The 27,889-nt window shown below is 38.8% G+C and overlaps 1 protein-coding gene across 1 annotated transcript in view; it reads left to right on the top strand.

Moving 5' to 3' along the window:
• Positions 1 to 27,857, top strand: part of LOC110850935 — a 40,243-nt gene extending 12,386 nt beyond the window's left edge. Inside the window, exons 3-14 of the mRNA XM_022098542.2 lie at positions 18,508 to 18,568; positions 18,685 to 18,913; positions 19,288 to 19,362; positions 20,816 to 20,941; positions 21,363 to 21,519; positions 21,682 to 21,960; positions 22,094 to 22,162; positions 23,335 to 23,570; positions 23,654 to 23,695; positions 24,088 to 26,370; positions 26,459 to 26,542; positions 26,628 to 27,857. Of these exons, the coding sequence (XP_021954234.1) occupies positions 18,508 to 18,568; positions 18,685 to 18,913; positions 19,288 to 19,362; positions 20,816 to 20,941; positions 21,363 to 21,519; positions 21,682 to 21,960; positions 22,094 to 22,162; positions 23,335 to 23,570; positions 23,654 to 23,695; positions 24,088 to 26,370; positions 26,459 to 26,542; positions 26,628 to 26,795 (3,809 nt within the window). The 3' untranslated portion in view covers positions 26,796 to 27,857. The remainder of the gene's footprint in view (positions 1 to 18,507; positions 18,569 to 18,684; positions 18,914 to 19,287; positions 19,363 to 20,815; positions 20,942 to 21,362; positions 21,520 to 21,681; positions 21,961 to 22,093; positions 22,163 to 23,334; positions 23,571 to 23,653; positions 23,696 to 24,087; positions 26,371 to 26,458; positions 26,543 to 26,627) is intronic.
• Positions 27,858 to 27,889: the final 32 nt, after the last annotated feature.

Raw genomic sequence — 27,889 nt, 5'->3', positions numbered from 1 at the left:
ATATCTACCCCGTCATCCACTTTTTTGCACGAGAGAGATAGAGAGAGTTGGGTCCATGCTGTAATTTCTCAAGAGGAGGAGTGATTTTATTATTTGTTTATCCTTCCGCACAATGTCTGCCAAGCTAAGGGAGTGACCTTCATCGACAGATTTGTGAAAACGAGTTACTTCATCGTTCTGAATTCTGAGCACACGGCCAGATCAACTTTGAGAAGCTTATATTCACTGTAGCAAAATTAAGTGGACTTAAGTGCGCTTACATGAGCATATTTGCAGTTTGTGCTCGGCTTTGGCTGTTAGTTTGGATTTTAGGAATTTGATTATATTTCGCAACGGGTGTGAATATGGATTGTTTATTATTCTCATCTCAACCATATCACTAAACGCTATGACGGATTGTTGAGCGTGAATAATTGATTTTTAATACCTGACAAAAATAAGCATTAGCGCTAATAGGAAATAATTGCTGTAATACCATAAATACATAAGGACAGGCTTGATTATTTGCTTCTTTTGCTGGAAATGTATGTGTAACACCAGGCAGCAGACCGTTCTATCCCAAAACCTTAAATGTGTAATAAGTTTGAGTGAAAATTGATTCACAGCCAACATTTGATAATTGATGCTTAAAATGTGTTGAATGTGTCTTTTCTCCTTTGACGTCATCCTTCCCGTAACGGCTGTTATCTAAACTCTGCATATATGAGTAATGCTAATGCACTCACTCATAAATCCGTAATCAGTTTGACTTAGGACAGAGCTATAACTACAGAGCTATAGTTTCCAGACTTTTACATTTGGCGAGTCTTCCCCGCCCGTAAAATGGTCACGCTGGTTTAGTGTCGTATTTATTTAATTCAGTTGTGGGTCAGTAGGAGTAAGCTGGCTGACTACTGACCACCGTAGAATAGATGACTATTTTGTTAGGAAAGCAATAGGACCCAGTGAACTGAACTGAAATGATATCATGCCCATCACCTCCCAGTACGATGGTTGCTTTGTATGTACAACCAAGTCATTAAAATGACGGTATTAAAACCCTTAAAAAGTGTAGGCGTCATATTTTTTGGCACATAGTTCTATTTACATCAGATTTTTTAAACGAGTTCGTGTAACAATTGGGGTGTTTTTGAGCTAGCATTTGGGAGGTGGATTGTGCATGTTTTTGGTTTTGTCATCATAATTCCACCAGTGATTTCATGGCGTAGAAAGATGGAGAAAAACCAAAAACAGAGCGAGAACTACTTAATCCCCCTGGTTTATATATGATTAAAGGATTGGCAACAATAATATCCGCGTTGGCCTGGTCACACCATTACTCACATTGCGTTGCTCGAAATTACTACAAATTTAATTAGAAAATCAATCAGTGAAATTGGTTTGAAGAGTTATCCTTCTGCACAAAATAGTTTTATATAGTTCGCTCTCTCTCTTGGCGTTCACTTGGATTTAATTTACAAATTAGTAAATGTGCTGGTGCCCTATAAATGTATTTACAGTTTCGGTCTGCTTTGGAAAAGAGGATGCATGATGATATGCAGTCTGGTAATTTCCCCGTCGAACTTGACTACAAAAGCATTCTCATCATGTTTACTCGTTGATGTTGATTTCGGGGTGGCTCACCTATATCATTTTTGACTATGTTCTGTGCTACTACTACCGGACCAACATATTAATTCCTCCAGTAGCTCAAGCTGAGTAATTATTCGAAATCATTAACTTAATTAAGTTTGGTTCAGATGTTGATGGTCTTAACGCTCTATGGACGTTTCTTGTTGTTTGTTTAGTGGTCCATATAAAAAATAAGCAAATAGTTCGTAACAAAATCCTTCATCTTAAAATCTCTATTTAAAAAAATAAAACTCGGTAGTACATCAAAGTCATTACTGCTAGCTAAAAGTGAACGTGACTTACATTTCCCACAATTTGCGAAAGAGAAAGTCCGAAAAGTTAGAATACAAAAATGTTAACATATGTATGGAAATATGTAAATCTTTTAATCACTAACCCTTCAAAAAAATATAAACTTTGTTTCCATAAATTAAAATGCTATGGTTGAGCTTTTTTGGAGTCCTAGGAAAAATATAAGTAAAAGTTGTCTAAAGCGGCTCAACGATAGGTACACTTGGCAAGAAAGAAAGTGAGGACGAGGTTTGTCATGCAGAAACGATAAACCAAACGCTAATAAAGCTCAAACCACAACGACCACCACACACAAGTCAACCTTGCTTGTGAAGTGAAAGCGACTTATGTCATGAAAAGTCCATTTAACTTTCGCCTTCTGTACAATTCAAGAGAAGATTACGATGGACATTTGACTGCACATGGACACATGAGGCCAGATGACGCGAGGGAAAGTGTTTTGTGCAAATGTCATTGAGGATTTCGATTTGTATGGGTTGATTTTTCAATTAAAGTGGTGCTCAACTTCTCAAGCTCTACTTCGTCTACAACAACGTCGTCTCATGGTGACGTTGGTTTTTGGATATGTACGTATTTTCTGACCAGTAGATTTGATTCACAGTAAAATGCTGCTGCTGCTTTCACTTCACACCACCAATTCCTAGAATCTCTGACCTTTTATTATTCAGTGTGACGGAATTCAAACAAACAACAAGATCATCAACTTTATCAATCACTGCGTGCCGAGTACACCAAGTTAAAGAGGGAGAAAAAACAGTTGACAAAGCAGGAACAGATCAAGAATTTACTAAATCATAAAAATTCCTCAACATTCTGGGCAGCTATTCGTGAATTCAGACCACACTGCTTAGGCAGTTATCCAATTTCAGCGACAGAAAGTCACTCGTTCTACTCTACGTTATTTCAAGGTAGCAGATACCCCATTGAAATCACGCCACGGGAAGTCCAAGAACTTGATCACGAAATCTCCACATTTGAAGTCTCCCTCACCATTAAAAAACTGAAGTTAAAGAAAGCAGCAGGAAAGGACGGTATACCAAACGAAGTATGGAGGGCGTTAACACCGGCAGCAATTAATCAACTATCAGCAAAATTTAATGACATCTACAACAGTGGTGTCGTTCCGGATGAGTGGACTCTCATCATGCTGCGACCAATATTCAAAAAAGGTGACCCGCATTCTCCCTCCAACTATCGTCCCATTGCTTCCCATGGCCACTACGATCCTAAAGATCTTTACCACCATTCTGTCAAATCGTCTACAGACTTGGGCAGAAAGGCATGGACACTTCTCACCATTTCAAGCTGGGTTCAGGAAAAAGATGGAAACTCTAGAGCAAATATTCTGCCTCCTAACCCTTATTCAATCCAAACTTCGTAATCCATGTGGGAAGTTATTCGCTATATTCATCGACGCACGAATGGCTTTTGATTCCTGCCTTCATGACAGAATGTGGAAAGTTTTGAGTAAGCGGGGAGTGAGCTCTAAGTACCTGAAAGTCCTGATGTCACTTTACAGCAAAGCTAGTGGGCAGATTCTCACCCCAAATGGATTAACAGCGTCCTTTCAATTCCAAAAAGGCGTCTTACAAGGAGAACCGCAATCATCATGCCTCTTCAACTTTTTCATAGATGGCCTTGCACGCCGACTGCAAAGAAGTGGCATCTCACCAGTCAAAATTGGATCAACCGACTTCCACATTCTAATGTTTGCTGATGATGTCGTTATCGTCGCTAATTCTGCGGATGCTCTCCAGGGAAAAATCAATGTTGCTGCTAAGTTTTTTAAGAACCGCGGTCTGCTATGCAATATTTCAAAAACGAAAATTGTCATCTTCATCAAGAGAAGATCACGTGACCTCACATCTTTCAAATGGAATGAAGATGCTGTTGACATTGTAGATTCATATACCTATCTAGGAGTGACTATGCATAGAAACGGGACTTTCAATCTAGCCCATAAAGAGTTCAAAGAAAAAGCAACTGCGGCCGTAGTGAAAGTCCTTCACATTACGAGAAGATCTGGTGTTCCACCCTTATCAACGCAATTTAAACTATTCAACTCCATTGCGCGGGCTACTCTACTTTACGGCTCATCAATCTGGGCCATGAAGTTTATAGAAGACATTGACAAAATACAAATCCGTTTCCTAAAAAAGCTACTCAGACTTCTCCCATCGACTCCTGATTACTTTGTGCGATTGGAAACTGGTGCACGGGACACAAGAGTACAACATCTTGCCGACACATTGGGTTTCTGGGAGCGAATATTTAGAAAAAAAGAAGACTCCCCCGTAAGACAATGTATGATTACGCAAATGAAGTGGACACGGCTCAACTCGTCAGCAATGCAAAGGAACCATTGCTGGGGAGAAGACTTCCTTAATCTACTCAAGATCGCAAGATGTGAAAACCTTCCACTAACTCTGACTTCCCTAGTGACCATGAGGAAAACTCTCCTAACAAACTATGAGCTACATCTTAGGAATCAGGACGTCGTGAGGATGCAAAAATCCAACTTCATCCCACATTACCAACTCATCAAACCGAAAACTGACACAGAAGGATACTTCAATATGAACCACCCCATGCAGAAATGCAGTTTGATGACCCAATTGCGCCTCAATAAATTTAGTGTTAAAATCGGACAATTCTACATCCCTCTAAATTCAAGTTGTCCCTTATGCAGTGATAATTGTTCTGTTGAACATCTTATGTTTACATGTACTTCATTAAAATCTGAGCGCCAATCACTAATTTACCCATTAATTCCTAATTATAATCCAACTGAATTTAACAATATGCAACTTTTTGTTGCTCTTTTTTCTGCTTCATATAGTGATAAATTAATGAATAACTTATTTCTCTTTTGGCACAAAGTCGCCAAATATTTTGACTTATGTTCTGACCAATAATTACTTTTACTTTTTTTACGATTTTATGATATCAATATTATGTAACCATTCATGATGTGCAAAGGCTGTTGGCTATGATGCAATAAATTATTATTATATATTATATTATTATTATTATTATTCAGTGTGAAATGCAAATTCTGCAAGCTGTGATGAGTTCCAATCTAATCTGGATTTCTCTCCCGTGATGAATCCAAGCGTTCTATTGATATAAAGATCATATCCAGACCGGATGCATTATTTAGAAAGATATATATTGCCTCTAGCAGCATTATAAGTACGTTTGCCCGTCGTATTTACCTGAGCATTCAATTGCTCCCCTTTATAACTAAGTTATATGTGTATGTATGTATGTGAACCTTGAACTGGTTATTGCCACGATATTTTCCTATGATTTAGGATTGCTGCGTAAATTGATTTCGAGTCCTTGTTCCACCCACCAGAGATTTCCTCCTTTTTACTTGCATATGCAAAATCAATGTAAATACAAATATTGATTGCAGTCTTGTTAGCTCAGTGAAAATGAGATTGGATGTTTCAAGTCAAATACTCAACTGGATCAAGTTTACTTTTAATTTAGAAAATTAAACTAGCAAAAACGTCTCAAGTTATCGGGAATAGAAAACGCTAGCTAATTAATTTAGTAAACGCTTAACCATATAAGAACCAAAAATTACTGGAGTCAACTTCCTATTTAAATTATTCAACTCACTTTACAATTTTTCTTATTGATTTCTGTACGATTATTGTGTGCTTTCTCCAACATGGGGTGCTTACACAAGGATACATCGGGGTTGGAAACTTGTACATTTTAGAAGCGTTATCTTATATTTTTTCCAAGAATGACTGCTTGATTTTGTATGTAAAAGGTTAACAACAACCTTTGAATTTCCCCGTAATCATTAGCATACCCTTCAGCACAGATTTGATTTGATGGGGGCGTCACAATCTTCACAAGTGGAGGATGGCTGATTGAATCCGTGATTTCTTTTTCACCTTTCTTTGAAATCCTGTCATTCGTGAAACTTTAGATTGCGTTGGCACTTTTACGCTGGTTTGGCTGGTGGTGTATCCAACCAAACCATTATCTCTCATCTCAAATCTCCACTTTTGCGTCTGATGTGGTCTGTTATTAGGATGGCACTGGAAGATTCCTTCATCGAAAAATCATGCGTGCCTCGTCATATTAGTCGACATTGATTTTTCTTTTAAAATATAAAAATTCTACTTCGGGTTTAAAAGATATTCTACTGTTTGCACATGGCTTGCATTTTGTGCAAATTTGAAAATATAGATCGAAAGTGGTGGCACATCTTCAATGAAATGCAGATAACTCGTCATCAAGATTGAATAGAATGTTCTTTTGAGTAAATAGAATGTGCTTTTGATGTGTCATGACGTGCATCTTTTCGTTCGTCCCTTTTATTATATTGACTCTAAAAATACAAGTGAGTGAACCTTTACAATAAGACGATGGAAAGACACAGTTGGTTGTAATTTGTGGAAAAAGCGTTGGTTTGATTTTTCGCTTTGGGGTGGACTGTTCGCAATACCAGGTACGACACCAAACCACAGAAATTCTGAGATCCGCCATCGTTGAAATAGGGGAAAGACCAGCAGCAGTTTATTGAAATGAAGTTGTTGAGGTTCTGCATTTTACTGTTTTACACTCTCTGTTTTTCACTTTGAAAACAAAAAGTGCTTACCTTAGATACGGCGACGGAGTAGAAATTGGTTTGCACGAGGCTTAACGTCCAATTTCATGAGTTCAGTTTATGAGTTCAGATTTAAGAACCTATTCCAAAACTTTCTATAAGTTTTAAGAAGTTTCGAGTTTATTATTAACATTTTCTGCACTGGCGAAATGTTATCTGCGTCTCGTTTGATGAACGAGTTACAATGACAATGAGAGGTTTGCAGAGCTCCTTCCCTCGCTGCCCTGCACATTTAAAAGCAAGTAAAAGAAACGACATCAGTTCAGTTACGTGATGCATCTTCGTATCTGAAGGTGCGTCTTACCTGCTAATTAATTGCTTACAAACGTGTTGAAATAACATTTGAAAACTCTGCTAAGAAATATATTTAACTACCATGTTTTAAGTCTGCTATATAATCTGATTATATATTTTTTGATTTAAGTAAGCAAGCATATGTAAATAGTATTGTTTCAACTGGAAGAAATTTCATGTTTATTTTTTATGAGCAGCTCACTCTGCTCGAGGAGAAGACGAGCACAAGTTGTTTTATAGCCGCAAACTCTCTGAAACTCGTGAAACATGATCATAATTAGATTTGTGTGTTTGCATCTCATCTGCATCCTTCTGCTAGTTGGATTTCCATTGTGATTCCTATGTGTAATCATTCTTCGCCAGATCGACAGACCTATGGATCTTCTTTCGCATAACGTACAGTAGTTGATGAAATTGCATGGTGCTCATAAAAAGAAGGACGTTTTGGAAATTGTAATTGGCCAAGTGCTCGTCGTATAAACTGGGCTCTTGAGCACGGACGATGAAGATTTAAAGCTGACAGTGAGCAGTCATGTAAAATTTAAAATCACACTTCTCCTTATTCGCACAGACATGCTATACAAATGGGTAGACATTTATTTAAATTTGCAGGTTCACATAGTTGGACTAGTAGAAGTGAAAATTATGCAAATTTTGTTTGACAAGATGCCAGTAGGATCCTAGATTTGGAAGAATCTGAACTAAGCATGTGCAAAAATCAACCTTCGGAATAGAAAGAGCTTGATTAATTAACCAACTCGTTAAAACTACATAATCATTACAACCAAGGTCTTCCGTGTGGAAGGATAATCGCGTCTTCTTGGTTCCGTCGTTTTCAACAGAAACCCAAGGACGAGGAAAATTCAAAGTAGTTGGAGATTAGAGAAAGTTCTTCTATCGTATGGTTTATGATTTGTAGCAAAATATGGGCGACGCTGACTGCTAATTAATGTCATTGTTCGTCCAAAAAATATTGGAATCTGCTCATTGGTATGCAGATCACCGCATCAATGAGGATGAAATTAATACTACTAATTGGAGAAAGTTTCAAGTTTTATTCTTCTCAGTAACGAGAAATATCTATGACAAGGTTTTGCACTATGTTTAAAGTTTACTGCTTATATGGAACCTTGAAAATTAGTCATTATTATGTCTACTTTGACTAGCAACTACATTGAGTAAACCCTTTTCTTACAAATTCGATTGTCATTTACCCTGTAGAACAAAAGTAAATAAGTACATCGTTACCGAAATGGCAAGGGATGGTTTCTCCATCAAAATATAAATCATTTATTCATTGTACTTGAAAATCAAAGGATGCCAAGATGAAACGAACATCATCCTTTCACCATGAAAGAAGAATACTGTCTTTATTATTGTTCAATTCGAGGACCTTCCACCTTGTTTTCTCGTGGTTTGCATGATATGTCGAGAAATGGCTAGTTTTCGTTGAATGAGTAGATTTTGCACTGACGATGACGACGTTAAGGTAAGAATCATAACAATAAAGTTCCATATTCTGAAGAAGGAGAAAGTAGTTCAAGAATCAGTCCGACTCCATTTTGTTGTCGAGTTTTATGTCTATTTTTGCCGGCCTGGATGGAAATTGTCGTGACTAGATGTACGAGAAGTGGAGATAAGATGCTATTTTTAGGAAAATAAGATTCTATATTGAAAAAGCAATGCAAGGAAGAGCATGTTTCCTCCATTTTATATTTCCAGCCTTGTTTTGGATGTAAGCACCACTCAGGAAATGTAGCGTGTGTATATGTTTATAGAAAAGATAGTTTGAGAATTGAATTAGGAATGATGGATTCTGCTTTTGCTTTTCTTTTCCTTTTCCACTGCAATTATTTGCAATGCATGGAGTTCTTTCTAGAATGATTCAACCTCTTTCTCTCGATCATTTCGTTCCATGACGTTGGTTTTATATGGTTTGGTATGTAGTTTTCTCTCTCCGGCATCACTGACTATTCAATAGTTGACACTCGCCCCCTTTCTCATCCTCAGATACCTGAGCAAAGCAAAGCAATTTCCCAAATGTCTATACTTTTATAACATATCCATCCACTTTTCGCCTCATTCTGTAGAATACATTTGTAATGCATGGGCTGAACTACATATGTATTGGTTCTTGTTTTCTCTAATGATGCCCTTAGGAAAGGAAACACATGTGGTCAGTAAAGTAAGATTCGGTGCGGCTTTCTTTTATCAATCCTGTCAATGTCAAACCACACGTCTTCCTAGCTCCTCCAAACTAGCTAATTTCTCGTCGTCTCTTTAGAGATTGGTTTACGTAATTATAATCAGCGAACCAAAATGTAGGAAATATCAGCGTAATATGGGTCGAACTCGATAATTACGAGTCAAAATAAAAAACGAAAGAAAAGAGAAAGAAGGCAAGATGCATGATTTTCCAAGTGGTGAGACGCTTTTGACGTGCACCGAAGCACTTTACGTGCCATATCATCGTTCACATTAACTAATGTCATATGATAAACCGACTCGGAAGACATTTCCACATTTTGTTGTCTTATTATTATACCCTTCATTACTGCAGGTATTACTTGGAAGTTTCGAGTGCATCTTGAGAACAAGCTTTTCTCTCAAGACTTTGTATGAATGCTTTACCTTGTGAAAAATTTACCAGTGGTGGAGGGCTGGAATGACTTTCACTCTGGTCTGGTTACTTACCTAATAATGTTGGCGTGTGTCTTTATTCTAGAATACTCTACTTTTGGCACCTGCCAAAGTAGTGGTGGTGGATGTTTTTTTCACTTTTATGTAGCATTTTATTTTCTCATGTTTGGGTATCTATTTGATTCTTATCCAGGAAGAGACAGCTGCACTTGACTGCTTTCACTCAGCAGTTAGCTCTATATGTGGTATCTATGCCTTCTCTTACGCAACCCAGTTGAAGGCATTACGTATAAAAATTATAAAACCTTGTTAAATTAGGGTCATATTTAGTTTTTAGCCAGATATGTCCTTTGGTACAAAGCATGTTGATGTTTCAATCCAGCCAAAAACCTTCAGGCCAAGGAGACGTTGTGTTTTGCTATCAAGTTTAATATATATAATGCCTGCTATTTGATGTACATAGTGTACCTTTGGCAGCATGTTTTTGTTGAGAAGTTGTGAGAAGAAGTAGACAATTATGCAGTAGTTTTTACTGAAGGATGACATCTATCTTGTCTGATGTTACCTTAATGATGCCAAGCCTTGTTACTCAAGTTTGCTGCTTCCTTGTCTTTTTTGATTTGCTTTGTTTCTTCATCATATCTTCTCGTTATGTGGGTTAGACGGAGCGGAAACGTATCGATTTTTTAAGTTCCACGTATGTATGTGTAAAAACCAAGCTATCACCTACCCGGAGTATAGTGTCTTTACGTTATATTTAATTGTGCTTTGCTCGTTGGAATTAAGAAAGTGACTGAGTGAATTATACGATTATTTTATCTACTTAAACTAGATTTTATTTAAATCAATTAAACGATGGTCAACACAATTCAGAGCTCTGCAACAACACGAGTTGATTGATGACTTACTTTAATTATAAATTGATCGTGCAACAAAAAAGAACTAACAATTCTAAACTTGATTGCCTGCCACGACGACTAAAATCCAAAATGTCTGACTCTGACAACGACTAAAACTCGACTGTGTTGACTATTCCTAATTACTATCTTACTACGACTTAACAAAGAGAGACGCGCACCCAAAAATCCCACCCCCGTCGTCTCCATGGCAACCATCACCACGACACGGGGTAATTGTAGACGCGTATTCAATAAATTTCATACATAAACTTATTTTACATTTAACATCCTCCCATCCTTTTGTGAGAGCAAAAGAACTACCCTAAGAAAAAATCATAAATATTAAATCCAATTAAACTATACGAGTAATCTACAAATTCCACTGCGAATATCTAACTGGTTTCTTAGAGATCCTCCCTGACTTGGTCACTATCTCTTCATCGATAGTATTAACTTCCGGTTTATTCTGGACTTGCTTCTTCTTCTTGGAGTCCAGTGAGGGTCTTGAAATAGGTAACGCTGCTGCCTTGGGGGAAGCGATTTCCAATGGATAGAGTCGTTGCAGTGGTCTCTTGAGTGTTCCTTTCGACGTCTTGACATTCGCAACTCTGCACACTCCGTCCTTTCCTGGGATAAGCTCCATAATTCGCCCCATCGGCCAGTCAAAACGCTTCTTGTTATCAGCACCAACTAAGACAACATCTCCAACTTGAAGTTGTCGTGCCTTCTTTTCATTTGCTTTCTGGACCAATTGACCGAGATATTCCTTCCTAAATTTTGCTTGAAGGTCTTGTTGTAGTCTCCTTGTCCTTTTGTAATGAGACTGCAACTCTCTTGATCCGATTTCCATACTTTCAGGAAAATTACACGTTAAAGCTCCTCTCATGAACATTACTGGTGTCAAAGGAATGAGGTCATCTTTATCCTCATTCACGGTTGTCAGTGGACGACTATTGATGACTGCTGCTGCGGAAGAAAGACAGGTCCTCAACTGGTCATAGGTCAGCCTGGCTCGTCCCAGCATCCTCTTTAAAAGATCCTTAATTGATCTGATAAGTCGCTCCCACCATCCGCCCCACCACGCTCCTGTGGGTGGGTTCACGATCCACTGGATTCTCTTCACTTGACTTTCTTTCTCGATCTTGGTCCAATCCAGTGACTTGAAGAGGCTCCAACAAAATTAGTCCCATTGTCACTATAAATTGTATTGGGACGTCCACATTGTTTAATGAATCTTTCCAAAGATTCCAAAAATGCTTCCGTGCTCAAGGAGGTGATCAAGTCCACGTGTATTCCTCTGAACACTGCACACGTAAACAAAACGATCCACACTTTCGATCCATCTTTAAGGTATAGTGGTCCAGCCAGGTCAACACCTGTCGTCTGAAATGGCTCGGTCGCAGCGACCCTCTTCTCTGGTAGAGCAGCTTCTTCCACCTCGACCTTCTTTGATTCGAATCTTCTACACGTGGAACAATTATGGATGACACTTCTGATCGTCTTCCTAGCTTGCAAGATCCAATACTTCTCTCGTAACTTCCCCATAATAAACTGAACACCAGCATGACAATAATTCCGATGTGCATCTCGAATCAATTGTAGCACCATCGGATGGGATTTTGGAAGTAGTATTGGCATCTTGAATTCTTGAGAATCCACTCGATTCAGTAGTCTTGTCTTCACGTGTAAAAGTCCATCTTCCATTTTCTGAACTTTTACTCCGCCACCAGTCTGGAATTTGTCCACGAAGCTAGCCTGAATTTCTCTCAGCAGCACTATTTCAGCTTCTCTTAATTCCTGGACTGTCAGATAATTCTTCATGATCCTGTCTTCTTTTGGTACACGAGTATTCTCCACAAAATGACGCTGCCAGCCAACTACTGCAACATTCTTCACGTAGGTAGAGAATCTCGGATCTGGAATTATCTCGACGGCGGTAGTACCAGCCAAGTCAACACTGCTGGATTTCTTCATTTCTTGGTTAATTTCCTCCTCGTCCATAACTTCATCTGAGTGAGGCCAAGTTTCTTCTGATTCTTTGAGCCAATCAGGCCCCATCCACCATCCTGACTGTAGCAATTCTCTGGCATTGCATCCTCGTGATGGTAGGTCAGCAGGGTTGAGAAGACCCGGAACATGTCTCCATTTCTTAGAATCCGTATACGTGCAAATTTCTCGTACCCTGTTTCCAACAAAAGTCCCCCAATTGTCGTTACCTCGAATCCACGCCAGCACGGTGGTTGAGTCGCTCCAATATGTAGTGGGGATGGTCTCATAATTGAGTGCACTCTTGACAGATTCACAAAGTCGCACCCCAATTAACGCAGCCATTAACTCGAGTCTTGGAATTGTTGGTTTCTTCAAAGGAGCCACCCTTGCCTTTGCTTGAAGGAGGCTTATTTCCACTTGATCCCCAACTTCGCTGCGAAGAAACACGACAGCAGCATATGCATCTTGACTCGCATCACAAAACACATGCATCTGCAATACACGTGTACTTTCTAATTTCATAAACCGTGGGAGGTGAATTGATTTTAGGTGAGGTAGCTCCTCGCACCATTTCTTGAATTCCTTCGCCTCCTCCATAGGTAATGGTTCGTCCCATCCGGTCTTCCTCTCCCACGCCTTCTGTAACAACATCTTCGGCTTTATTAAGGCTGGACAACTGAAACCGATGGGATCGTACACTTTATGAACCATGGACAGCACGCTCCTCTTGGTCAACTTATCCGGGAGATTGTCCATCTTTATGTCACATGACAGCGTATCTTCATACTTGTCCCAAATTAGACCAAGTACCATTGTTGTAGGGAGTATTCTTGACTCCTGTGGAGTGTCAGTGTTGCCGTCTCCCAATCCGCACCCCCTCATGGCAGGCGAGCAGACTCCGGGAACCCGCACAACACTGCATTCCCACTGTCTCAACTCTATCTTCGCTTCTTCCATAATCTTGGTTGAAGTCACTTTGAATGCTTCATACTCGTCCACGCTGTCGACTGACGTGACACAATTGTCCACGTATAGTGCTCCCATCAGTTTCAGGGCTTCTTCTTGTCGTCCATCCACAATTGATGATAGATGCATGTCGACGACTGCTGCAAGCAAGAAGGGTGAACAGTTAACACCAAACACAACTCGACAGTGACGGTAAATTTTAATTTTCTTTCCGGCAGGGTCCTCCCACCACAGGAATCTCAAATAATCCCTGTCGGATTCCTGTACGTCTATCATTTGAAACGCCTTCCTAACATCAGAGACGACCCCAATCTTCTTCTCCCGAAATCTGAGTAAAACTGACGGGATGAGTTCCATTAGATTAGGTCCTTTGTGAAGACAATCATTCAATGATGGATATCTTTTTGTCTTGCAAGAGGCATCAAATACAGGTCGCACCGGGGTCGTCACACTTTCCTTGAACACGGGATGGTGGGGCAAGTAGTGGCAGTTTAAGTCATCCAAATGATACACGTTTACTTCCTCCACTATTCCTTCTTCCTTCCACGATTTGAAAATGTTCCCGTATACGTCAAACTTTCCTGTACTTAGTAATCTCCTTGTTGTTGACTGGAGTCTATTCTCTGCCACCATCCTATTGTTGGGAATATTCTTCTCTTCACCAATCCATGGTAAGCCCACTGAATAACGTCCATCAGCTTGACGAGATACTGTCTCTGCAAAATGCTTCTTTGCAATTAATTCTTGATCCAACTTCGACTTCACCTCGATTGGATCCTCAATGCCGAGTGCTTCCAATGTCCACATTTCCTGCACGTTTTCTTCAGTCGTGAACATTGAGATCGATTCATTCAGCACACTATTGAACTTGGGAACTGGACCGCTCAGACTCCATCCAAAAACTGATTCACACGCGACGAGCCCACATCGTAACTTGATCATTCTTCCTGTCATGATGCTTCCCCACAGGTCGCTTCCTATTAGAATTTGGATGTCTGGTTCGGCGACTTGATGACGAGAATAGTCCGAGAGCAAGATCCCCCTGGCTTTCAACTCTTGAATCCATGGACCGTTTTGAACTCTGGGCACTATACCTCCAATAATTGGCTTCTCTCTCAAAACCACTTTGACTTGATTTCTTCCGTACAGACTTCTGAGCAAAATGTGATGCTTATAAACTTGCCCAACATCAGTAACGGAACCATCGAACAGCACATTTCTGGAGAATTCTGATCCCATTGGCTTACTTCTGATGGCTTTTGCAGTGCTGTAGGTTATGTAGCTTCTTTGACTTCCTTCGTCAAAAAGCAGCCTGACAACACGATCTTCTTTCTTTTCTTGACAGCCGACTTTCACTAGCACTGTCTTCAACAAAACATCACTCTGGCATTGGATGTTTGTTTGAGCTGCATCGGTGGAAATAAACGTGTACGAGTTGTCCTGTTGATCATCCTTCTCGACTTGAGAACACATTACTTCATGATGATTACTCTTGCACACACGACATGACACCGACGCTTTACACTTCTTCGCAATATGACCCCTTCCTAGGCAGATGAAGCATCCCTTATTTTCTTTAACCAGGATCTTCTTCTCCTCGAGTGGCATCTTCTGCGCTTTGAAACACTTCTGGCTTTTGTGGTTAGATTTTCCACAAAAAACGCATTGTTCAACTTGTTGACCTGAATAGAGGCCGGCAGCAGTGGGGAATTCTTCATTCTTCTCCAATTGACCCTTCTTCTTGTTCTTTTCTTTTCCCTTGATGGCTGCATCGAAGCCGGATCGCACCAACTTTCTATTCTCCTCGCCCTCCACTTCTTCTCGAAGAAACTCCATTAGAAAATCCAATTCATTTTTCTTCGGGTTAAGCTGTGACCCATCTTGTTTGCGAAGAGGACTTCTTTGCCAAATGAGTAGGATTTCTTCTGGGAGGCAGGATTCCACCATAGGAAACAGGAACTGGGTCGACTGCTCCGCCTTAATTCCTAAAGACTCCAATGCCCTTAATTGAGTCTCGATGTCATCATAAAGTTTGGAGAGCACGACTACTTCCTTTGATTTTGCGGTTGTGATAACCAGCCGAAGTAGTTCTCTCACATACACCTGCTGAAGGAACTTCTCTTTCCCAAATCTTTCCTTCAAAGCGATGACGGCCTTTGGGTAGTTTTCTGTCGTCATTGGGAAGCTTTCGACCAGTCCACGTGCCCTTGACCCAGATACCGTACTCTGTAGTAGGTACTGGAATTTGTCACTTGCATGTAGTTCATCATCTTCGTCGATCTTCCTAAACTGCGACCACCATCCCAGCCATTCCTTTGTATCACCGCTGAATTTCTGAAGTTGAATCTTGGGAAGTTTAAAAGTCCTATTTCTTCTTACACGTTCACCGTTCGCTGTGGTATAACTGCTGGCAGGACTTGGGCTTAGTGGACGGATTTCTGCATCAAGAACCTTTTCAATTTTCAAAATAGCTGCACTGATTTTGTCTGAATATTCTTCATTCGCTGCACTTTCTTCCGTATAAGCCTCCGCCGTACAGTTATCATCCAACATCTGGGTGAGCACTTTTTCATCATGTTCTCTGATCGTCGTCTGCAGAGATTGCAATTTTCTGAGCCTGATGGTAAGTTCCATTGTATCCTTCGGATCCTTCGCCAACTCAGCAACTGCTCCATCAATTGTCTTTGTAATCGAAGCTCGAACAGGAGTCCTCGCCTTCTTCAGTCGATCCATGTTGATATCTCGAAGTCAACAAACAAAAACAATTAGAACAGTACACGTTAATCAACTTAATCAGCAACAACGCCGACCTCTATGGCTCCCGAACGCTCAGGATGGGGCCCTCAAAAGAGGCAAGACAGTAATTGAGTAATAGACGAATAAAGTTGAAGTTCCTCTCGGGTCGGACACGCCGATTTCAATCTGGTCGGTCACTCCTTCCTCACGGACTACTTCACAGCAACAATAAAAACTTGAAAGGTATCACCTGAACAGCCCCCGAATACTCAGGGTCGGGTCCTCAATGAGGCAAGGCTTGATGTGAATCCTCTCCTTCGAATCTGCTCCTCGTCCAGACAGCAACAATCGCCCAGGATTTCCACGGAACACTTTTTACACGTACACTAATTCAATCTGCTCCTCTTCCAGACAGCAACAATAGCACAGGATTTCCACGGAACAGTCTTTTGCACGTACAACTAATTCACTCAAAAGGTCACAACTCACTGACCAAGATTAACTAGTCCACTTTCAACTAAAACTGACCCAACGAGCAATCACGTCGAGGTCACCACTAATGTAAAAACCAAGCTATCACCTACCCGGAGTATAGTGTCTTTACGTTATATTTAATTGTGCTTTGCTCGTTGGAATTAAGAAAGTGACTGAGTGAATTATACGATTATTTTATCTACTTAAACTAGATTTTATTTAAATCAATTAAACGATGGTCAACACAATTCAGAGCTCTGCAACAACACGAGTTGATTGATGACTTACTTTAATTATAAATTGATCGTGCAACAAAAAAGAACTAACAATTCTAAACTTGATTGCCTGCCACGACGACTAAAATCCAAAATGTCTGACTCTGACAACGACTAAAACTCGACTGTGTTGACTATTCCTAATTACTATCTTACTACGACTTAACAAAGAGAGACGCGCACCCAAAAATCCCACCCCCGTCGTCTCCATGGCAACCATCACCACGACACGGGGTAATTGTAGACGCGTATTCAATAAATTTCATACATAAACTTATTTTACATTTAACAGTATGTATCATTCATCGTTGTTCTTATTCACGGTATAAAGATGTGTCTTGTATCGTAAACTTGACTTGAAATCAGAATTTGAAAAGCCGTGGTAGGCAGTGTGCACAATATGCTGGAAAATATTTATGCATGCACATATCCAGCAGTGGCAGGGGGAATTGTCACATGATGGAATACGTACGTTCATCATGACCCTTTGTTTTAAGTGTTTACATCGCTTTTGTCATGACTGCGTACGTCCCACTTTGTGACTCAGCGTCCTATTTGCGAAGCTCTCACTCTGATGTGGTGTGTGTCGCAAATTGGTAGGAAAATGGACAAGTTTAATTCAATTTGCCTCCGGACTAACTCCAGCTCTCTCAATCTCTTTCGCTCATGTAACATTAGTATTACTCTGTAGGCGGATGAATGACAATGATCCCGGTGCATATTCCATTGTTTGGGAGCCAAAGGGAGAGAAAAGTCTTGAATTTGATACGGGAAGTACAGCGTGGTGTGGTACATACACGAAATGAAAGTGTGGGAGGAAAAGAAAGCTCCACGACTGCTTCTAAAGAAAATGATGCTGAATAAGTTAAGTGACGATGACGAGGCGAGGCTACGTATTTAGATGGGTAACAAAGCAACTATATTTATATTCTTGCAAATACGTTGTTAAGATGAATTTAGAACCACTTACTTTGGTTTGCTCACGGTCTGACATTTCTGGTTCAGCCTACCTGGTCTCCTTTGACGAGGAGGGTTGGTAATTATTTATTAAAAAGGAATGTTTCAGTCACTTTGGGTGAAAGTCTTGGGTTATTTTGGACTTCGTTTTAACATCCTTGCCTTGCTCGTGTATCCTTACGTTCCACTTCCCACTTTGTCTGATGATAATGTGGTGCATAATCAATTCAAAGCTAAATTCAAAGCTATTAGTTGCGGTTGTGAAAATCTTCCTGACACGATAGACTAGGAAGAGGAGTAGGGTAATGACAGGATAGTGATGGAAGTATAATTAAGCTGTTCTGGTCTAGCTGATGGTCCATTTTATATCATCCCTACTGCTACATACATATACGACTCGCAGTATAATCATTCACGATTCAGCATGTCGGCATTTAGGTCGCCGAGTAGGATGCGCCTAGGATTGGATCAGGATTGTGTCGACAGTCTCAAAGTGTTTTGGAACAACAGTCCGGGTTAACGAAGCGTTGAAAATGTTCGTAAATTGATGCCTGCACAACGATCTTTTGAACAGTTTCTGTAATGTTATGCGATGCCATATTCTCTTTTTAACCTCTCAAAAACAAAGGTGTAGAGAAAGCAATACTTTAGTAATGGAAAACTAAGAGCAAATGTTTAATTTAATTTCAATAGTGTTTAAATTGTTATTTTTTTTGTTTTTCAGCAATCACCGATGTTGCAGATACCATCAAAAATTGCAAAAACTTGGTCTACTTCGACCTCAGGTGAGCAACTTTTACTTATGAAAGCGAAGGAATATTAAATAAAGCACAACTCGCAACAGTGTCAAATTTGATATTGCTTTTGGGTTACATAATTGTTACTTATTCCTTTATTTCAGCATGAATCATCTTACGAAACTACCAGAAGGGATCTCTCAACTCGTGAACTTGGAAGAACTTTTCCTCAACGATACATATTTAGAATTTCTTCACGCAAATTTTGGTCGTCTCACCAAGTTGAAAGTCTTAGAGTTGCGAGAAAATGCCATCCAGACGCTGCCCAAATCAATGAGTAGGTTGCATCACTTGCAGAGACTTGACATTGGCCAAAATGATTTGGCTGACTTGGTAAGTATTTATTATGTAATACTACTCCTTCGCAAATCCCTCTTCAACTCATGCTGATTTTCCGCAACTATATGCAAGTTTGCCTAATTAAAAAAGTTTTCACGCCAAGTCAAGTGGTTTTCACTTGATGAGTTTAAAAAAATGTTCACTTGTTAACTCGGCTCTTACATATTATATATCATGAAGGGTTCTCGTGTATTAAGCACTGCCGACATTTCAGTTGCACAAGTTATTATAACTCATAAATAAGTACGGTCGAGTACTTTTTTGCATTAAATTCTAATTTTTAGGAGTAACTGCAGCAGAAATCGAATTTTACGAATTGACTTTTCGGACTTGTTGAACTAACATGTTTTTTTAATAAATATTTTCAGCCGGACGTGGTTGGGACGTTGTCAAGTTTAACCGAACTATGGTGCGACAACAATACTATTCGCTCAATTCCAAAGGTATTAAAACAGTTTATTTTAGTAGTTGAAAATTAGCTTGTACGGTTTATTTTGTGCTCAATTATAGTGATTTAATTTAAATACTTGTATGAATACTGGAGACTGATAAATTGAGCATCCTGATCGTCTTCACTTCATATGTACAATTTTAAAATTATCTCGAGACTTTGATAAGCAACTTTCCATCACAAATTGTCATTTGCGGGTGTTGTAAATAGTTACCTACTTAGAAAGTTATTTATATTGAATACAGAGGAAATTCAAGTGGACGTCAATGGGGTTTTACTTAGGGTTTTTTGACTATAACTCCATGATGTTATAGAATATTGACGGGATCATCAAAACTGACTTTATTTATAAAACATGTTGTTTTCGAGTTAAACTTCGAGTATCATTCTGTCTGGGGGGATACCTAAGAATTAACTTTGTCCTTATATTAGTCCTCCATTATTCCAAGGGTCCTTTTCAACTTTGTTCTAATACTTTAACTGGCATGAAGTGATTGAAGCGTTGTTAAGAGTTCAAGCAGGATGATGTCTATAAGCGCTCTGAGCTTCATTTTCATTAATTTCGGATTATCTTGCAAATACTTTTCAACAACCCTGTGTATTCCATATATAGTTAAAAATAATCCCCATTTTATGACGATACATGATCCATAGCTGCATGAAACTATGTATAGCGTCCTTTATGTATTATCCTTCTCATTCCCTTCACAACAGATCATGCATTTATACAGATTTCGTTAGTGTTTTTCCTATAAATCATAAAAACAAGTATACCCTCACTTTGGACAGTATCCGATACTATATATTATTATGTATTTCATTTGTTGCCAGTGGTCTTTATAAAGAATTAGGAACCAAAAATAAAATAAGCAGAAAACTCCAAGATTCTAAGATTCTTTTCCACATTTATTTTATTGTCATGTTTCTCTAGAATTGGAAGACGTTATGTTCCGGCTCGTTTCATTTTAATTTCTGTTTGTTTTATATGCATTCTGTAACGAGTTTCTGAGTACTTTAAAAAACCTGGGTTGTCTCCAAATATAAAAATGTGATGTGGTTATACTCCCAAATGGTAGACAAAACCTGCTCATGTGTGCCTTGGGGAATGTATCTGCAAAGTTTCTGTGCAGAATATGTGTCTCGACTCTCGACCAAATGTATACAAAAGTAGTGAGTTATAGATGAGACTACCTGAATAGATCTAGAAACTGGAAAAGGGAAATAGAACAGAAAACCCAGCAGCAGTTTAGCAGACCTGTTCTATTTCTGTTCTGTTATTCTAGAAAACAAGTGAGGGAGGAAGATATTGAATATTAATTATGTGAATGCTATAAGTCGTAAAGGCCATACTGTTACAGTGTTACATGCTGTAGTTATTATGCAATTTCCACACCGCGTCGTCGTCGTCGCACTACTTTAATGTTTGGTTTTTATTGCCGTTTCAGTTCATCGGGAACCTGACAAAGTTGAACTGCTTGGATGCGTCACAAAATGAGATTCAAGGGATTGCCGAAGAAATTAGCAAATGTACTCAGTTGTCGGACGTAACACTAAACGTAAACAGCTTACAGGTACGTGCTCAGTTTAAATCGGAAAACTTTTCTCCGACTCGTTGCTCTCACTTTTATTGCCAACTACAATTCTTGGAACTCTTTTGCCTATAATCCATTCTCCCCATATTTCCTTCGCTCACCCGAGGATTCTCTTGTTCCTCCTTGGTATACATATGTCCTAGAAAATGGGGTGATATTTCCATTTCCTGCTTGAATCCATGTCTTTAATTTATTTCAATAGCATCGCCTATTTTCTAGGTTTTCTGCTTGGAAACTGTTTTTTTAGGAACGGCACTTGCTCTTCCTTGTATATTAAGAGTCTCATCACACTCTGCATTCTGTCCCGATTCCCAGTCTCATTTTTGCATGTTGCTTAATATGGATGAATACATATGACCAGAAGGAAAAGTAAAAATGGTTTGTTTTTTGTCATTCATAGTCGTTACCTGACTCGTTCACAAAGCTGGAAAACATATCTGTCCTTCGCCTCGATTGTAATTCTATCTCGTATCTTCCCGAGGAGTTTGGAAATCTGAAGAATTTGCAGGAGTTGAGCATTGTGGGAAATATTCTGAAAGCCCTGCCGGCTTCAATGGGTGAGATTTTATTGCTGTTTTTAAACGATGATTGAGTAATATTTTAAACGTTTGAAATAAATTTTCTGTTTGAAACATGTTGCTTTCACAAAAATTATGTGTGTCAAGAAACATATTGCAGCGATCCGTGCTAATAACGTGGGCGGGATTATCTTTTTTCAGGTCTCTTGAGAAAGCTGCATACCCTCTACTTGGATGATAACTTGCTGTCCTCGCTGCCGAAAGAGATTGGGAGTTGTACCTCTTTGACCGTCTTAAGTTTGTCCAAGAACCGTTTGAAAGAGATTCCATCGGAAGTTGGACACTTGAGCGCTCTAAAAGTTTTCACGCTGTCTGGAAACCTCGTCGTCCATTTGCCCGTTTCTATTCTTAGCATTACCAAGTTGGGTGCACTTTGGCTGTCAGAGTCTCAGTCCAAACCACTTCTTCCATTGACCTCAGGTAAATTTCACAGTGTAACTTGGTGTTTAAATTGCCAGTTACAGGATTAAATATCCAAACTAATTACGATATAGACAGAACTCATTGAATAATTTAGAACTTAATTATTTATAATTCATTTTTTTTCCTAAAGAAATTGATCCTGCTTCCGGACAACATGTGTTAACTTGCTATCTCTTACCACAGTTGCCTTACAATGGAGGTAAGTCCCTAGCGCACAGTTATCTCAGTTGACTGTCGTGTCCTACATTTTTCTCGCTAAACGTAATAAGGTCGGCTTGTTAAAGTTTGCTGCTGCTGTTGTACAGAATTTCTCTATAAACAACTCCTTCGAGATTGTAAATGTCAAAGAAAAATTCAGTTTTCCCAAAAGGATTATTATTAGTACCAGAAAAAGGATGTGGAAGACTCCCGACTTCTTTGTTTACAAATTATTTTTTTACAAAACATTTCTTGACTAGGTGACTTATAGGAGACAGGTTGAGAATCTTTTCTCTGCAAACATGTTTATTTCCTTTCACTCTTTGTTTGCTTTCTCTGCGTTGTTCGTTGACTGGCTGACTCCTCCAAATTGTATTCTTGTTGGAGTCAAATGGCATTCATTCCAGCAGCATCGCATTTAAAACACAATAATACTTTTCGATCGACGTTGGGGAAATTAGCGACGGCTGAAAGTTACCAAACTCATATTGTGTTTGACTGCTTTCACTTCATCCAGATAATTTGTCAAGAGAGTTAGCGATGAGGCTGGAGTGTGAGGGAAAGCACGTTGGCTCCTTGACATGCCCAAACATGACAATCACGTACTGCATTTGAAATCCCATGTGAAAATGAATTTGTGATAATCATGGTGATCGAGATTCGAGAATTGACTTTCCAGTAAATCATATGGACATATATATGTATTTAGGATTAGTGCTTCAAATGCTTTCAAATCAATAAATTTCTTCATAAATATGAAATATGTACCTTAAAAAAGTTGGTTTCTTTGAAGTTGTCGTATATAGTGTTACAATTTGTATAAAACTGTCATGATTCAAGGATAATTTATTGTTTTAGTAATTTTTAAATATTTTTTAAAAATCCATATTATCCTGATGGAGGTTAAACATGACTGTCGAAAGCTAGTGTAAACTAGAAAACTATAATTTGTCTTATGCATGTTCGCGTTCATTGCGAAATCACTTAATTTGCCTAGTCTTATATTCCTCACCTGAAATTGTTCAGGATATGTGTACATAGCATTGATGTCACCGAGAGAGGTTTTACAATTGACTTGCATGCGTCATGAAATTCAATTAAAGAATAGTGAATTAGTGAGTGATATGGATTGATCAGTGGGAATTTGATATTTACTATATTGTCGTTTTACAGACGAAGCAAGGAAATACATTGACGAGTCAAATGATAATCCTTTACCTCGACGAAGTAAACCGTCCATCAAATTCCTGACGGATGTGGAACCGGTGGTTATTGAGTCCAATGTAAACAAAAGAGGACTACTCCGAGCTCCGACACCATACCCCAAAGAGCTACGAGCATTGGCAAAGCACGCTTCTCACATTCACAATCGACAATCTAAAGAACACAATGGAGATATTGTCAACACGGTAAGATTATATAGCAATGAAAGCTCAGAGAGATATTGATCACACGACTGGATGAATTTCAATCAAAATTCTGTCTATTTTAGGATGAACCAGAGTATGATGGAGATTATCCGGAAGAGCAGCCGGTAAAAAATTTAACTTATTTCTTGCGGGTATTCATGACGGGTTCGCATCGTTAGCAGAAGAGACAGAGTTCGCAAGTTCCCAAAAAAAATTGACTTGAAAATTTGTTTGAGAACTTGTGCATATCAACTTACTTCACAATTTTTTTCAAAATTATGCGAACTCGTATTAAATCCTCCTATTATATAAATATTTTAAATATCTTAAATGTGAAATATATATTCATGCGTGCATAAGGATTCCGACTAGTAAGTAACAATGAGGTTTTTGAATGTATGTATATATGCATACATAACTAAGAAGTATTGCATTGCTATAATTTGGTTTTTAAACACATTGTCGCAGAATTAGACTTGACGATAGGTTTAATATGTAAATTAATTGTAAATTGCAGAGTGGCAGTGGCGACCCAAAAACTAGTATTGCATCGACCCGAATAAATTCCGTCCAAACTTCTATTGATATTCCCGATACGTCATCTAAAGCTAAGGCTGTTCCAGAAATTCCTGTCAATTCAAGTTATTCTGCGTATCAATCAAATTTACTAACATCCGGAGCGTCCACATCAAAAGTAGATTACAAATCCCCATTACATGGAATTAGCAGTATTGACACCATTGGCTTGCCTGGTGTGGCACCAGCCAATGTTGCCACTAGAAGCTATTCTTCGACCCCTTCTTCCTCCTCCTCTTCATATCCACAGCAACTTTCAACTACGGGGCAGTCATATATATCATCTCAACAAAACAACCACCAAGATATTTCTGACGTTGGGAAAAACCAGCAGCTGGATGTTTCTACAGCAGGATCTTCCCAACTTGAAACTAGATTTACTGGGCTGCCGGATGGTCCTGATAAATCTAATCGTGAGAGTTATGGCGTTTCAGCTACAGAAATGGCTCGAAAAAGTCCTCCTCCGTACCACGTGGCTGCAAGACGGGCTGCATTTTTTCGCTCCTCTGGTGGAGCCGGTGGTTCAGGACTTGGATCACCGACTCCTCAAGATACCCAAGGCCATGCTCGGGCCTCCCCAATCGTTGGCAGAATATTTCCACTACCAACAACAGCCGAACCTTACCATTCTAGTACTAGTTCATCTACATCACCTTCAGTCGTCTCAAAGTCTACGGACATGAATGTTGCCTCTAATCGAAATACAAAAAGTTCAATGGCTGACGATGATGAAGAGGTTTTCAATTTGAATAAAACATACACTATTTCCAAAGATATTGACGACTCCGACGCTGCGTCTTCTTCTATTGAAGAAAATCTGGACAAAGGAGGATCATCTACACTTGATTTAGATAAGGGGACACTTGACTCGAAAAATTTAGTGAAAACTATTGAATCAGCTCTAGAAAGTGTGGATAAAAGAACGACAGAATTTTTACGCGAAGATCGTTGGCAAGATGCAGAAATAATAACAGAACAGCAACAAGATGATCATCGCAATAATCCTGCACCCCCACCTTTGGAAGGAGAAGTGTTATATTCCAATGTCGGTCTAAACGAAGAAACAGATCACGTGGACTCCAAAGTTAAGCCGAAACCAATTGTTCCGTCCGGCATACCAAGTTCAATGTTCCATACTTCTAAAGGACCCCCAGCAGTACCACCGAAACCCAGCCCATTGTTATCACGTCAGCAAATTGGAATGCATCATTCACCAGAGCAAGTTATTAATGATACAAGCTTGGACGTATTACCTGCGAACGTATCTTCTTCTACTCGAAGTGAAAATCATTCAAAAATCCCTACATTTGGATTGACGTATTCCAATAAGTTTGTGAATAGTCACTTACCCGTAACTATCTCCTCCTCGGGTGACAGCAACAACCACCACCAACAGTTCCATTCCACCCAAAGTCCTCCATTCGTCGATCAATCTTTGGAAGCTGGTAAAAGTTACATGAATCATGACACAACTGAGAAAAGTTGGGGGAGTCAAACCAGTTCAACAAGCAGCATAGGAGGCCTGAATAGTCGCATTCCCAAAACCACTTCATTCCAATCGCCAGTCAAGTCATCAGCAGTGCACAATTTTAGCGGCCAACAACAGAGTCAGTTTCAATTTAAGAAGCCAGAAATTTTAAGTCCAAAGCCGTCTATTGCAAGAACTGTAAATCCCAGTAGGATACCATCATTTGGTTCCGCTGATAATGGTAAAACAAGAGATGAAATAACGACCACTGCTACTTCTCCATCGCTAGCAAATTCTACTCAGAAAAGCTCTTTAGTTTCACCAAAATTTTCGTCGTCTTCTTCTACTGGAAATGCTACTGGTGGTGGAATTATTACTTCCACTATTGTAGAGAACCGCAGCATGAATTCTAGCAGTATTCCAGAATCAAATGCAAATAGCAACCTTGACAATTCCATTACCGGGACAAAAATCTCTCGTTTCGGTGAACCTTCACCAGAGAAACACGATTTAAAAAGGACTGGAAGTGGTACAAGAATTCCCAAGTTTACGACCACCGCCGACACTTTGCGTACCGCATTACCAATATCTCCTCCCCACCAAACAACCAACAATGTAGACAATGCTGCATACCAATCTGAAAATAATAATGAGGCTGACACTAGTCTTTCAAACATCCCTACATCCGGCATCTCTAGAATTCCAAGCTTAGGAAAAAAACCTTGGATTTTTGGAACTCATAAAAATGCACGAGTTGTAAGTATTAAATCCAATCACGACAGGAACTATGTTATTTATTGTTGATTATTATTCTAATATTAATCTAATTATTTTGAATATCTAGGTTGCTATTGAGTTTAAGAAGATCAATTCACTAGGTTTCTCTGTAAGTGAAGCGCCTGCAGTAGGTCACGGCCTAGATGGGCAGGTATGTATTCAGAACGACAAAGTCTAAAAAATTGGATTACATAAACTACTTATGCTTATTATTAATTATGGTGTATATTTTCTAGGGTATTTACGTAGTTGGTACTGACACAGTGGATTCCACAGTAAAAGTCGGCGACAAGATATTGCAAGTTGATGGAATAGACGTGTCAAACATGGGTCTTGAAATTGTCAAAAAGATATTAAGTAACTGTCAAGAGAATATCAACTTGCTCGTTTCTCGTAAAAGTTAGTTCTCTCTTTCTCATTGTATGTCGTCTCCCAACTGTCACAGAACTATTAATACATTTACCATTAGTGTATGGATTTAGAATCAGTATCTGAGAGCCAAGTCTATGTACTTATAACAGAGTTCAGTTTTGATTGATTAATGACTATTTTACAATGTCCTCGTTATATAGTTTTAAAAATACCACCGATATTTAGTATTCCTTTGTTTTATGTCATTCTTCAATGATGTAGGCAGCCATTTCTTTCTACTACGACCAGATTTTATTATTCCATGAGTTTAGACTTACAGTTACCTGCTTGCATACTGTATTTACTTTTTCCACTGTTTATGAATTTTATTTATGTTACAGTACAGCAATAGTGGTACAATTTTTGTTGTAGTCATTGTATTCAAACAAGAACGGTCAGCTATTTTGGCGACATTACATATTGCAATATGCATGGTTTTACTTTTTTAGATGATTCTTTTACATATATTTTGTAATTTTAGCCTATTTATTTAAAAAGTCAATATTCATGGTATTATTTTTTATTTTGGATTATGCTATTCAGCTATTGATATGTTATTATTCCAGTTGGACAGATCTTTAATAGTCCTATATTTTATGACCAACTAAAATTATTTGATACCAGAAATTTAGAAGATGGAGAAAGATGCTCTTTTTTAAGATACAATGGAACCTGCTATGCTATTCAGTATTTTGAAATATAAATTACTATTGACTATTGCTACGATGATAAGATTGCACACTTGATTCGTGAGATTACCAGTACCTTGATCTTCACCCTTCGGTATATACATATAAATATATAAATATACATATATCAAAAATAGTTGAATAATTATATCACAGCACTTAAAAATTACCTTTTAACGAAAGTGCACGTTCTGGAATGCACAATATACTGTCCGTATTTTTAAAAAAGGTAGTTTGTAATAATCTTTGTGTTATTTTATTGAAATGATGAATTACATTATTGATGTTAGTTTTAAATAGTTTGAGCTCGTTTCAAAGAGTAGTAAGCTTCAAATAAAAGATTTTATGAATGTTGTGAAAGCAAAACAATCGGTTTATGCACCTTTATTTCTGGTTTT

Source organism: Folsomia candida, unplaced genomic scaffold (genome assembly GCF_002217175.1).
Source record: "Folsomia candida strain VU population unplaced genomic scaffold, ASM221717v1 Fcan01_Sc006, whole genome shotgun sequence".
NCBI classification, from domain to species: domain Eukaryota; kingdom Metazoa; phylum Arthropoda; class Collembola; order Entomobryomorpha; family Isotomidae; genus Folsomia; species Folsomia candida.
This window is presented reverse-complemented; position numbering and strand designations above follow the sequence as displayed.